The sequence below is a fragment of the Engraulis encrasicolus genome, chromosome 9 (assembly GCF_034702125.1).
Source record: "Engraulis encrasicolus isolate BLACKSEA-1 chromosome 9, IST_EnEncr_1.0, whole genome shotgun sequence".
Classification (NCBI taxonomy): Eukaryota; Metazoa; Chordata; class Actinopteri; order Clupeiformes; family Engraulidae; genus Engraulis; species Engraulis encrasicolus.
The window spans coordinates 1,865,221-1,879,732 of record NC_085865.1 but is presented as its reverse complement, the minus strand read 5'-3'; the positions used below and the strand labels follow the sequence as shown (position 1 = coordinate 1,879,732).

At 44.5% G+C, this 14,512-nt stretch overlaps 1 protein-coding gene across 2 annotated transcripts; it reads left to right on the top strand.

The window, feature by feature from the left end:
* Nucleotides 1–267: 267 nt before the first annotated feature.
* LOC134455356 (uncharacterized) lies at nt 268–10,215 on the top strand. Of its 2 annotated transcripts, XM_063206380.1 has the most exons (7): nt 268–1,089; nt 2,312–2,482; nt 3,965–4,183; nt 5,196–5,278; nt 6,744–7,275; nt 7,942–8,771; nt 8,978–10,215. In XM_063206380.1, the coding sequence occupies exons 1-6, from the start codon at nt 895–897 to the stop codon at nt 8,743–8,745; spliced, it is 2,004 nt and encodes a 667-aa protein (XP_063062450.1). In that variant the 5' UTR covers nt 268–894; the 3' UTR covers nt 8,746–8,771; nt 8,978–10,215. The 2 variants fall into 2 exon arrangements, with proteins under 2 accessions (XP_063062450.1, XP_063062449.1); XM_063206379.1 differs by having other exon boundaries at nt 7,942–10,215.
* Nucleotides 10,216–14,512: the final 4,297 nt, after the last annotated feature.

The following is a 14,512-nucleotide window of genomic DNA, read 5'->3' as shown; positions in this document are numbered from 1 at the left end:
CTGTGGAGTGCTGTGTCACAATGACAATGGGAGTTGGAGTTTCCCAATGGGCTTTCACTTTCACTTTCACTTTCAATACATAATTCTAATTCAAGGCATCTTCTCACCCCTGTCTGTGTCAGAAAGTGAAGCATGCAATGCAGACACATATTTGAAATATACAGCATATTGTATGATGTCACTTTGAGCTTATTCTTTTATTTTCAACTCGTTTGTTTGTTTGTTTGTTTGTTTCTGGAATTGATCCAATAAAATGTGAAGGGACAGAAAACAATTCGGTCAATCTGGGTCAAGATCCAATGTGGATTTAGTTGGCGAATACACAACTAAACATGCACAGATTGCAGTTAAATGAAGGGGTTAATTTAGTAATATTAACTCGGTGACTATGCAAAAAAAATTCTATATACTACTATTATAGGCCTAGGCACCTTAGGCTAAAATATGGAAAAGTAGACGGGTCAAATCAAAGTAGCTATCCAACTAATCTGATGGCCAAATGGTAACAGCCCTTTTCAGTCTCACAGTGTGTCAGCTATTATCATGCCTAGTCCTTGACAGCCTACACAGGATCAAAGTGGATGCAGCGAAATAACGCCAGTAGTGGGCTATCAGCTATCATCCTCCTCTTATTACAGGGAGAGGAGAGCTGCCATAATGTAATATAGGACCGCACAGGGCGGCTCCTGCACGCATGCGTCATGCAGGCAAGCTTACACAAGAGGACCTACGCAGGCGTACATAGGACAGTAAATGATTACTTGTAATCAATATAATTTCCCCGTAATTAGATTACAGATATGAAATAATAGTAATCGCGTTGCAAAATATAGATAATAAAACCGGACCGTACACGATAATTTCGATAGGATTCGTCTGTATATTAGAAAAGAGATGGAACTACAAGTATCCACCATCTCTGAAGTATCTCAGAGAAATGTGTTCAATGCCTGGCAATATCGGCATCTATTTACATTCCACGATATGCGGGGCAAGAATGTCATAGTGATGTGCAACTTGTGCTTGCCAAAAGTTAATCTACTGTCATCGTCCAGGTATTCGACATCCAATTTGAAGAAGCATTTGGAGGTGAGTTACTCCTGCCAAGTTTGCTGTCCCCTTTGTTTTAGCAAGGTAACGTTAGCTGCTATCGCATAGCAATGGGATTGTGTAGACTCTCAATGAACACTCTTGACTCGTTTGTTGTTGAGGTGCATGAATAAGCTCAAAGGGCAATCTCACACCCGTGCGTTTTCTCGAGTCGAAGGGTGCAGAGCATTGTCTGGTTCGATTATTAGCGGACTACCAGCTTGCTGTTTACATTAGCCAACGTTACATGTAACGTTAGCCCAGACCGGTCGTGGATCTGCTATTCAGGGGGGATAACACGGATGACATGAATACGGAGATGTCAAAAGTACACCAGTTGTACAACCGTTCACAAAGTATACGCTTAAACAACGCAAATATATCGATTAATTTGTCGTTCTGCGTTGACTAATTAATGTAATTTGCAGCAGCCTAGCGTTGTTTGCCATCGTCATTTCCGGAAATAAAACATGTCAAAATAAAGGACTGCAGAAAAATCTTATCCCCACCTTATTGTCTTATCGCCACAAATGCCACTCAATGCTGTATTTCGAATTCCAAGAAGTGCACGATTGCAATCCAGCCCAATGAAAGGCTTTCAGGACTTAAATAAACACAGAGCTATGAATACACACACACACACAGACACACACACACACACACACACACACACACACACACACACACACACACACACACACACACACACACACACACACAGAGGTTATTTGTAATAAATTCCTTATTGTGCATGAACAAGACATTGGCAAATACGTGCCTAACAAATGTTTGATTTTGCTCAGTACATGCCTTACAATAATTATAATAATACAATTTATTTTGACCGCCTTTCAAGATACCCAAGGACACTTAACAATCAAAACAAATAATGCTTACAAGCTACTTATACAGACATTAACATTGTATGTATTAGTGTTAATAGCTAAAATAAAGTGTTGCCGTATATTTGCGGAGCTCATGCCCCATGTGCGGACCACTTCATCACAATGCATTTGAAATGTTAAGATGCCCCCTATTACTATTAACTATTAGTACTCAATACGGACGCAAACAGTCACAAGATTTTTTCCAACTTTGCAAATTACCAACAGTAAGAACATTTGTTAGATCTTGTACACATATTATTATTGTTATTATTGTTATTTTAAAGGGATACTAAGTTACTTAATGTTAATACTTGAACTTTTTTGTTGAATTTCAGAGAAGACATGTTGGATTCGAGGAGTTTAAAGCCCAGAGAGTTCGTGTTGGACAGCCGCCTCGACCTAAAACAGATCCTGGTCCCAGCAACCATCACAGCATCCTCCAGGGTCCTAGCAACCACCACAGCAACCACCACAGCATGATCCACTGGGAGCCTCCTCTGAAGCAGGTAACTGTCCTGGCTGTTTTATTACTGACTCATCAATTTGGCTCCCAGTGAGGTATAGGCCTACTCCTCAGGATTATAATTACGGTACACTGACAACAGTTTCTGTGGTCTGAACATCAATAGGAAATGTATAAAAACGACCTTTCTTGCCTTATAAACTCCACAGCCCTAAATTATGGCGCAACCATCACATAGGTCAACATAGGTGTTCAAAACCATCACATAGGTCAACATAGGTGTTCAAAACCATCACATAGGTCAACATAGGTGTTCAAAAATACGACATCACACTGCAGGCTCAGAGCACACTTTTGAACTAAATGTTTTAAATAAAAAGTTCCAATAATAATTTAAAAAAAAACAGTTTTACTCGCTCCTTTTGAAAAATGGACGGTCACCTCTAGTTACATACACTGCAAGGCTTCCTAGTGGTGTGTCACCTCCCCAGGCTGTGCTTTCCCAATTTAGATAAACAATACAGAGCCAGGAGCCAATCAGGTACAGTCTGTATGTGTGCCGTCACACTGGAAAACGGCATTGCCCACTTGGGTTTATGTCGGCCCATTTTTCTAAAAACTAAAATATGTCGAGTCATTTTTTCCAAACTTGTTTTCAAAACAAGTGGCGGCTGGTGGCATGAAACCTAGCTTAGCCTAGTTATCAGCTGGTTGCTACTCTCAGATACACACAGAGCGGGAGGAGGGAGCCAATCAGAGACGCCTCATTTTCACGTCACGGATAACCATGAGACCGGAAAACCCTGTCGTTTGTCCACAAGCCACTTTACTAGCTTGCAAAGACGGCTTGAAACAAAGCAACCAGAACATCTTTTTTTTTAAACAAAACGGACGCATAAAGGTGCCGGTATGCTTGCTGCAAGATACGCGAGCGCGTGCACGATTCGTTCATGAACGCGTTAACATGCGTATTTAATGTCAATTTCGCGCGCGTTGGACACGGCAGCCAAATGCGTGCGTCAGGTGCAATATCTTCAAACTCGCTGGGGGCGATCGTAAGAAAGACTGCGCAGTTCCACGCGTGTGCTTGATATGAAAACGACAATGGCAGCAACTTTTAAGAGCGTCTCATTGAGTTTGTCCGAAGTTTCAAACATTTGTGATCATACTGCTGCACTTTGAAAAAGGAGCATGCACATACAGGAGTAGTAGCAGTATTCTTTCCTTACTCAGGGAGTCCCTCTTTTTGTTTTGTTGTTTTCCTGGCCATCTGTGTTCCCAATTTCCACATCCCAATGCTGCGTGCTGTCTGCCCCCTGGATGATACCACCAGTATTTTGCGTCTTGGTCAAGCAGGCATGTGCTGTCGGTTGCTCGCGGTGACGCGCGTAATTTACAGCTCGCAGCAAGCATACCGGCACCTTAGCGCATTCAATAACAATGGTGAACACCGCAACAGTATTAATGAAACGACGGTGGGCGTCCATCTTTAATTAAAGCAGCAGGCTGTCCTTTCTTTCTTCAGGTCAAAATCGAAGACGTGGTGCAGCCGCTGCAGCAGGAAGTGATGTTTGACGAGTCGGAGGCGGTGGTGGACTCGCTGGTCTTCAACTTCCTGTTGGAGGATATGCAGCCCCTGGCGCTGCTGGAGCGGCCGGCCTTCAGGAAGCTGGTGGAGGGGCTGAGCGGCGGCATGATGATGACATCACGGGAGACCGTGGAGGGCCGCCTGGAGGAGGAGAAGGTAGAGGAGACACACACACACACACACACACACACACACACACACACACACACACACACACACACACACACACACACTATTCATGATGCTCACCACCAAGGAGACTGTGAAGGGAAGACTAGAGGAGGAGAAGGTAGAGGAATAACACACACACACACACACACACACACACACACACACACACACACACATCATGATGCTCACCACCAAGGAGACCGTGGAGAACAGGCTGGAGGAGGAGAAGGTAGAGGAGACGCACACACACACACACACACACACACACACACACACACACACACAGGAAGCTGGTGGAGGGGCTGAGCGGCGGCGTGATGATGACATCACGGGAGACAGTGGAGGGCCGCCTGGAGGAGGAGAAGGTAGAGGAGACACACACACACACACACACACACACACACACACACACACACACTATTCATGATGCTCACCACCTAGGAGACTGTGAAGGGAAGACTAGAGGAGGAGAAGGTAGAGGAGACACACACACACACACACACACACACACACACACACACACACACACACACACACACACACACACACACACACACACACACACACACCTAGCTGCGGATAAGAAGTATAACAAGGATTTATCACATGTGCTAAGTGGCACAGAGCAGCCATTTCTAGTTTAATGACTGATCTGACTTTTTCTCTCTCTACCCCGCTCTATCTCTCTCTCTCTCTCTCTCTCTCTCTCTCTCTCTCTCTCTCTCTGTCTCTCTCTCCCTTCCTCTCTCCTTCTCTATCTCTCTCTCCCTCTCTCTTCCTCTCTCCCTTTCTCCCTCTCTCCCTTCCTCTCTCCCTCTCTATCTCTCTCTCTCTCCCTCTCTCTCTCTCTCTCTCTCTCTCTCTCTCTCTCTCTCTCTCTCTCTCTCCCTCCCTCCCTCCCTCCCTCCCTCCCTCCCTCTCTCTCTCTCTCTCTCTCTCTCTCTCTCTCTCCCTCCCTCTCCCCCTCCCTCTCTCTCTCTCTCTCTCTCCTTCTCAGGTCAACATGGTTGAGGAGCTGCGTGTGAAGCTGAGTGAAGTGATGTCCGTCTGCACCACCGTGGACGTCTGGATGGCGCACAGGTACAGTAGGGGTGTAGATACAATACACAGGTACAGTAGAGAACAGGTACAGTAGGGGTGTAGATACAATACACAGGTACAGTAGAGAACAGGTACAGTAGAGAACAGGTACAGTAGAGAACAGGTACAGTAGATAACAGTAGATAACAGGTACAGTAGAGAACAGGTACAGTAGAGAACAGTAGAGAACAGGTACAGTAGAGAACAGGTACAGTAGAGAACAGTAGATAACAGGTACAGTAGAGAACAGGTACAGTAGAGAACAGGTACAGTAGAGAACAGGTACAGTAGAGAACAGGTACAGTAGAGAACAGGTACAGTAGATAACAGGTACAGTAGATAACAGTAGATAACAGGTACAGTAGATAACAGTAGATAACAGGTACAGTAGAGAACAGTAGAGAACAGGTACAGTAGAGAACAGGTACAGTAGAGAACAGGTACAGTAGAGAACAGTATATAACAATACACAGGTAGGGCTGTACCAATGGCGTGTATTATTAGTGGGGTGCACAGTAAATTATAATAGATTTGTATCGATGCATCAATCCTACAGCTGGTTATTCAATAAATTGATTCGTCCACAAGAGAATTGTTATTAATCGATTCATCGATTTTGGTTATTTCTGCACTAATTTTGTGAGGTATTTTATGCTGCTCATGCATTAATATTAATTCTGACTGTATTAACGGTGTTCCTCAAATAAAATGCATGTAGATATTTCAGCTTTTGTTCATTTATTTAATATTCCAAACAGAAGCCAAACCTGCAAGGTGAAAAAATATGAACTGAATATTATTAATTGAAAATAATCAAATCGATATCGGCCTAAGAAATCGATATCGAATCGAATTGCCATGAAGGTTCAAATTTACACCCTTATGCCGTGTACAGACCAGGAGCGAACGGAGCGAACGAAGCGACGGAAGTCATTATTTCTCTATGGAGGACACGCGACCTGCGCTACCAAAGCGAATTCGCCAGGAGCGAAGCTTCTTGCGCTACCAGAGCGAATTTTGAAGATTAAACTAAATCTAATCGCAGGCGAATTCGCTCTGACGCTGTTCGGCGACAACCAATCGGAACGTTAATATCTCCGAATGTCCCAGGCTGTCAAGCCAGAGCCGTTATGTGATTAGCTGCATCAAACATGTCAATGCTGCGTCTCGAGCGAATACAGCGAATTCAAGGCGAAACTTCTTCTGCTACCCACGCTACCAGGCAGCGTAGTTCGCTCTTGGTCTGGACACGGCATTACCCACAGAAGGAGTAAGTCTGATGCATCAGCATGATCGATGCAGTATATTGTGGAAATATGTATCGCGATGCATTGCCATGAATTCGATGCAGTATATCGGGGAAATAAGTATTGCGATACCTTGCCATGAATCGATGCAGTATATTGTGAAAGTAAGTGTCGCGATGCATTGCCATGATGTTTGTGTTGCACCCCCCTACCCCTAGGAGGAGCTACCTGAGCATGATGTGCCACTGGGTCGACCCGAACGACCTGCAGAGGAAGTCGGCGGCCCTGGCCTGCAGCCGGATCCAGGACGAGCTCACCTACGACACGGTGGCCTCCAAGATCCACGAGGTGCACGTCACGTACGGCATCGAGAACAAAGTGCAGGCCGTGGTGACCAACAGCGGCAGCAAGTTCGTGCCGGCGTTCCACGAGTTCCAGGGCGTGGAGGGGGAGGAGGAGGGCGAGCTGTGTGACTTTGTAGACATCAACGCGCTGCTGTCGGCACCACCGGCGGTGGGGGAAGACGGGCCAGTCGAGTACTTTTTACCCCCTCATCAGCAAAGCGTTTCGCACGTGCTCAGTTTGGTGGCCAGGGAGGACCTCCTGAAGGCGCTGATGCAGCACCCCATGTGGAGCCTCTACTGTAGTGCCATGGCCAAGTGCTCAACGCTGTGGAGGAAAACACACAGAGACACACGAGAAGCTACTGAGGAGGACCGCACCAGGAAGAACACACTACTCCTCCCACAGGTCAGCCCTCTATCTATTAAAGGGACACTGTGTGAGATTTTTAGTTGTTTATTTCCAGAATTCATGCTGCCCATTCACTAATGTTACCTTTTTCATGAATACTTACCACCACCATCAAATTCTAAGTATTCATTATGAATGGAAAAATTGCACTTTTCATACATGAAAAGGGGGATCTTCTCCATGGTCCGCCATTTTGAATTTCCAAAAATAGCCATTTTTAGCTGCAAAAATGACTCTACTTGGACCATACTAGAAAATATTTGTTTATTATTGGGTAAACTTTCATGTAAAGATCAAATTTGGCAATAGGCAGCCCAGTTTCAATGAGCAGCATAGTTGCAGTGCCTTTTTTGACCATTTTCTGCACAGTGTACCTTTAAGGATATTTTAACTTGCTCTGCACTGAGAATGAAAAAGGTAGCAGGTTTTTTTTAAAGAAAGATACTGTTGTTGATATTGTTCACAAGGTCCCACCTTCAAAGGTTTTGAACTTTTTAGAATAGTATTGATTTTAAAAAAACGTATTTAATCTCTTTATTTATTTGGTTGTTAGTTTTGTAGATGTGATATGATGTTTTCTCTGTCTGTATTCGCCATGATATAGCCATAGCTGCTGAAATGGCAATAAATGTAAAACAAATCTACCAATCGATCTTCCCGCAGGTCAGTCGATGGAGCTTCGAGTATGGTGTGGTGAGACGGCTGATGTCTCTGAGCGACTTGGAGTTTGCGCACCACTGCGAGCAGAACCACGTGCCCAACCTGCTCCCGGACGAGCTGTCCCTGCTGAAGGAGTACGTGGGCGTGTTGAAGCCGTTAGCCATCTCCTTCAGCCTGCTGCAGGGGGAGGACCGGGGCTTCCTTGGCCTCGCCCTCCCCACGCTCATGACCCTGAAGAAGAAGCTGCGGGAGAACAAGGACGCCGCGCACTTCCTCTCCGACGTCATCGACGCCCTCCTGGCCGGCATCGACAGGCGGTTCGCGGCCATCTTCTCCAGCCACGCCGCCAAGATGGCCGCCATGGCCATGCCGCAGTTCCGTCTGTGGTGGCTGTCAGGCGCGGAGCGGGAGGAGGCGCAGGCGGCTCTCATGGTGGAGGCGGCTCACCTGCACCCGGACGCCGCCGAGGACGCCGCGGACAGCGGCAGCAGCAGTTGCCATAACAACCTGGAGGACGACTTCTTCAACTTCGGCCCCGCCGGCGGCCCCAGCAGCAAGGCGGGGCACAAAGGGGAGATCCTGCGCTACCTGGACGGGACGGCCAAGATGCTGCCCTGCCTGAAAGACTTCCCCACCGTGCTGCAGCTGTTCCACAGGTACAACACGGTGCTGACCTCCTGCTGCCCCGTCGACAACCTCTTCTGCCACGACGGAGACGTCTGCATCCCTCAGCAGAGCGCTTTAGGTGATCAGCACCTGGAGCAGATGCTTCTCCTGCGCTACAACGGACTACCTAGCCGCCTTTGACTCTAGCAAGATGCCGGTACTCTACGGTACGACATCTGCTTCACTTTATCACTTTGCCTTTTTTGAGATGTACAAGTAAAAGTTTTATTTTTCCAAAATATGTTTTAACGGGGTGTCTAGAGGTGTTGGTGTCTTTTTTCTCGTATCAGGTATACGTTTTGAAATGTTTTTCGGTTTGCAGACAAGAAACGAAACAAAATTTCGTTTTATTTTTCGTTTTTGTTTTTTTTAGGATTAAAAGTAATGGCTCCAGACAAGTCATAAGCCAATCCCCATATTACCTGAGGAGTATCATGCGGCATCATGTGATTGGAACATTTCAGCTGTCGATGACTAGAATATATTACTGGAATATATTACTGGAATATATTACTAGAATATATTACTGCACCTTCCACTGTCCTCGTCTGGCATGCAGAACATTCATATGTCCTTTCATTCATGTAAATGATGTCTGTGGCCTGTAGCACACCTTGTTCATCATATTGATTTGTTACGTTAATTATGTATTTATTTAGGAAATCATGTCATATTGTTATGCTTCTCACATCATACTAACATGTATGAAAGTTAAAAGTCTTAAAATAAATGCTCGACGATGGTAGAGTCATACACATACATTGATGAGGAAGAAATGCTCACAACGTCTCATATTATTTCACATCAATTTGTCGAAATAACTAAATGCACTTATTTCTTTGTGTCCTTTTTAAATGCTGGTGCTGTAGAAACTGGAAAAAAACATTGCGGTTCATGAATGTTGTTTTTTTTGTTTGTTGTTTTTTGTTTTTTATTTTCACATAGATGGGAAACTAATTCTGCTCGCCTGCTCTTGATTTCCAATGGTTTGCTGTAGTTAAATGATGCTGCTGACGGGTGCATGCATGCTCCAATGTTGTGTGTTTCATATTATATCCGACATGTATACATTTGACTTGATTTCCCCATTATTAAATACTCTAACATTAGGGCTAGTCTCCTAAAAATTCAATATCCTCATTTTTAATTTGTGTCTGAGTGCATTTTGTGTATTCCAATCAGCTTCAGGGTTGCCAGATGAGGCAGATGATTTCCAGTCCAAAAAATGCTCAAAGTCCGCCTAGAAGCACAAAATCCCGCCCAATTCTATTGATGTCTATAGCAAAAATTGGGCGGGTTTTTCTGCTAAATGCCATTTTTCCCTGCACACGGCCATCCTCAGCAGCCTAATTGGGCAAGAAACAGCCCAATCTGGCAACACTGATCAGCTTGCCCGTTCAATATTTCACACTTAAGTCCTCCCTCCTGAATGCTGTATGTTATCAATACAACCCCATTGATCCAATGCTGTAATCAATACAACCCCATTGATCCAATGCCTCCTCTGCCAATTCCACGTCCCTTGTTATTCTGTCTTACAGCCTTAATGTAAAGTTGAAATCATAGGAGAGTCATGTGATGGTGGAAGTTATAACAGATTCCTACATTAAATATCACGTGCATTCAAATGCTTTTGCTTTGTCCTCTTCGTGTGTCCATAGTAAACATTTTTCTCCATTTTGTTGGGTGGGATGAGGGTTTCTGGTCGGCAGACAGGTTGCTTGTTTGACAGATCAGATCTTCATATTCCTGTAGTGCATGCATGGGTCAGCAACAATACTGAGTTCCTCAGAAACTAACGTACACTGCAAATCTATTACAGGCCTATATTATGTTACATTATATTATATATTATATTATATTAATATCAAACACAGGGTGTCCCCACTCACTTCCTGTCGTTGCTTCACTGTCCTATCGAAATAAAAGCAACCTCCCCCCAAAAAATATAAACTATTTAACCGACCTCCGCCAAGGAAGCTGTTGGATAGAACATTTGACTATGTTACTCCCTATCTTTATTTTAAGTCTTTCTGCCTTCTTTTTGTGGAGTTACAAACTGGAATGTCAATATTCGACCTGTCCCTCAATTCAGTTTGTGGTCATAAGGGGTGGCTAGATTTCTAGGCTAGCGATGGTGAAGGATCTTTTACAAAGAAATCATGGTTCAGGTTGATGACCCGGTTCATGGTCATATCCAACAATTCCACAAAATATCATCCAAATCCGTGTATGACTCTTTGAGTTATCCTGCTGATAGACAGACAATGCAACGCGACCGAAAACATAACCTTGGCGGCGGTTAAAAAAAAGAAAAAGTGTGCTGTTATCAAAGCTAAAGGTGGTCCAACAACATAATAATATTAGTGCATATGACTTTTTTTTTTTGGTGGCAAGTTTATTTCAGCCAGGCTGTGTATTATATTATATTATATTATATTATATTATATTATATTATATTATATTATATTATATTACATTATATTATGCTGTATTATATGTGTGTGAGCTATGAGATTTCAGGGTGGACTGAGGAGCAACCTATAGCAGGTATGTCAGTTATTAATCAAAGCCTCAGAGTAGCCTCTGCAGCAAACCCCCCGTCCTCCCTCATTCTTACACACACTCTCCATCCTCCCTCTTTCTTACACACCCCCTTCCCCGTAAGTATGTGTCCTGTTTGAGGTGGGTATGTGTCTTCATCTTCATCTTCATCATGGTGCACCTTAATTGGAATCCAATTCTGCCCAGCGCTGTATCACAACTCACCTCATTATCTCTTCTGACTGTACTGTGTGTGCCCGAAAGCATTTCATTCGGCCGATAGCATTTCATTTGGCTGTGCGGCAAATTAAATGTAAAATGTTGTAACACAATTGCCCGCACTGAAGAACAAGCTTGTTAATTACATTAGTTTGTTGTGCATCGCATCGTGGAGATGTGGAGCAGAGAGGAGAATACCGTTTAGTTGTCTACACAGTATTTGTTTCTGTGTTAAAGAGCTAAATCATTAGTGTACTGTATGTGAGGGGATTGGTCTGCCTAAGGGTGACATTATTTATGCGTATGTGGATATGCATGTTTATGAGTCCATGTTCAAAGAACACACCACATATAGTATATATACACATCACAGTGTTACTGGTTATGAGTCTACCGGTATGTTCAAATAACACACCAGTATATATACACACACATCACAGTGTTACTGGTTATGTGTTCAAATAACACACCACATATAGTATATATACACACACATCACAGTGTTACTGGTTATGTGTTCAAATAACACACCACATATAGTATATATATACACACATCACAGTGTTACTGGTTATGAGTCTATGTTCAAATAACACGCACCACATACAGTTTACACATTACATACTGTACATCACAGAGTTTGACTGTGGACTGTATACTGTGTATATAAATGCATTCTGATGCCTGAGATGGGAGAGGCTTTCTACTGTATGTATGCGTGTGTGTTTTACATTATTCAGGTCCTTACTCTGGGCTTGTTTAGTGCTTACAGTTTACATTTGCCAAACATGGAGCCCTGAAGGAGCTGCTAGCTCTCCTCTCCTGTCCTGTCCAGCGGACTCCAGCGGCCATCGTCATGCCTACTGATTATCCAGATGCCCAGGGGGGTCATGAGGATGGGCTGTCTCCATGGCGACAGAGTATGGCAGAGAATGCACTATGACTGATGTATTGTGGGAAATGTGTACATGGTGTAGCCTACTGTAGGCTGGAGAAAGCTCGCCGCCGCACTGTGTATGTATGAGCCGTCAGAAACCGTCATAACAGAACTGTTTTTCATTCCAGCTGAAAAATGACAGATCTAGCCTAGATGTTAGAACTTTGGCCCAGGCTTGAGGTGCAGGTAAAGCAATATCACACGCACGCACCCACGCACGCTCGCACGCACGCAGGTAAAGCGATATCACTCACTCACTACCCACCACTGGTCACCATGGCGCCACAACCAAATACATGTACACACACACAAGCACACACGCTCGCACGCGAGAATGCACGCATGCAGGCACGCATGCACGTACGAGTGATGTCGCTACACTAATATTCAATGCACGCTCAAGGTTGCTGCATGCACATTCCCGATCAATAGATATTCCAATACACAGAATAATGACCAGTAACTATTTCATTCTCTCTTTTTCAAACACTCACATGCAGGCACGCACGCACACACATGCACATATTCAATTCATGTTTTGTAGGTGTGTGCAAAAATATTAATAAGCATACATGTCACATACACATGCGCGCAGACACACAAACCTACACACACGCGCACAAATACACACACACACACACAAACCTACACACCCTGTACTGTACAAACCGTTCTGACGTCTGAATGCAATATTTTCATATTGGTGGACAACTGTCCTTATACACCTCTGTGGTGCACTGGGATCAACAGTGTGTGTGTGTGTGTGTGTGTGTGTGTGTGTGTGTGTGTGTGTGTGTGTGTGTGTGTGTGTGTGTGTGTGTGTGTGTGTGTGTGGGTGTGTGTGTGTGTGTGTGTGTGTGTGTGTGTGTGTTTGTGTGTGTGTGTGTGTGTGTGGGTGTGTGTGTGGGTGTGTGTGTGGGTGTGTGGGTGGGTGTGTGTGTGTGTGTGTGTGTGTGTGTGTGTGTGTGTGTGTGTGTGTGTGTGTGTGTGTGTGTGTGTGTGTGTGTGTTCTGCACCACATAGAGATACACCACCCTTCCCACCACACCACATCGGTAGAGCTACACCAGTCAGTAAGCATCACAATCCCAAATCCCCACTGCCACACTTCACTGGATAGCAACAGGGGTGGGTTATGACTCCATGGGCCCCTGTGCCAGACAACAAGAAAGGCCCCCCTCCCCCCCTTAATGGGTGTTGCTAGTGTACAGAATGATTCAGGATTTCAGGCCCAATGTGAGACTCTATGTCATAGGTGGCTAACCCGCGGCTCTCGAGCCGCATGCGGCTCTTTGCCTGGTGTCCTGCGGCTCTTGCGTTCATGTCCAAGTTTGTGTTCATGTCCCATAGGCAATATGCATTGTAATTGCGCACACAAAGTTGATTAGAACTATGGCAAATAAGTGCCCTGTGGTCTTGGTACTACTGTAGTAGGCCTTGCCTGAATGTGTCCTGAATGATCACCTAGATGTGTGACATTTGTTATTGCATCGGCCCAAATACAAAACGTGATTTAAGCATGGTCTAAAAATAGCGCTTTAAAAAGTGACCGCGTCTTTCGCTGACTAGACAGAATAGCGGAAGAATGTTTTAACCTGAAAGATTTGGCCATCACTCCTCAAGGCAATTACAACTCTCAATAAGGTCAAGAAAATGTACTACTGTCCATATGTGGATTCTATTGCTCGGATATGGCGGCAATACATGTGCAAATGATTATCTGCTCAAGAGAGATGCGTCTGTCTGGAGCAGAGATGCGCCGAGAATCTCTGTGCTGCGTAGCCATCTCTGCGCTCTGTTAGAAGGAGTGTTCATGGCTATTGACCCGAATGTGACATTGTGTTTTTGGTTTAAAATCGACTTATTTTCGCGGGCTATACAAAAAATAGCGCCAAAAATAATGTTCTTTCCTGGTTTTCGCTGTGAATGTCGGCGGTGGTCTATCAGCCATTGTCAAAGCGTGAAGGTGGGAAACAAGTTCAATCGACTTGTCGTTTGTTCGCGCTCAGTTTAGTCTCAAAAAGAAAACTTTGTTTTTCCCTATGGCCCCCTGTCAGCACCCGCTGAAACATTAATGTGGAAAATGAACGGCGATTTGATGAACCAAATAGTTAAGTTTTGGGTGCTGTCGTCGTCAAACATCCAATGATAATCTGTGCGCAAGAAAGCAGTGCCTATGTGCGCCTAACCCCCAAATGAGCTAAGAGA

Bases quoted from the DNA above. Each gene is read 5' to 3' on its own strand.
- LOC134455356 (XM_063206380.1), top strand. From the start codon at position 895: ATGGAACTACAAGTATCCACCATCTCTGAAGTATCTCAGAGAAATGTG. The intron at 2,483-3,964 runs GTAACTGTCCTG...TTCTTTCTTCAG, and splicing joins GGGAGCCTCCTCTGAAGCAG to GTCAAAATCGAAGACGTGGT. The intron at 7,276-7,941 runs GTCAGCCCTCTA...ATCTTCCCGCAG, and splicing joins ACACACTACTCCTCCCACAG to GTCAGTCGATGGAGCTTCGA.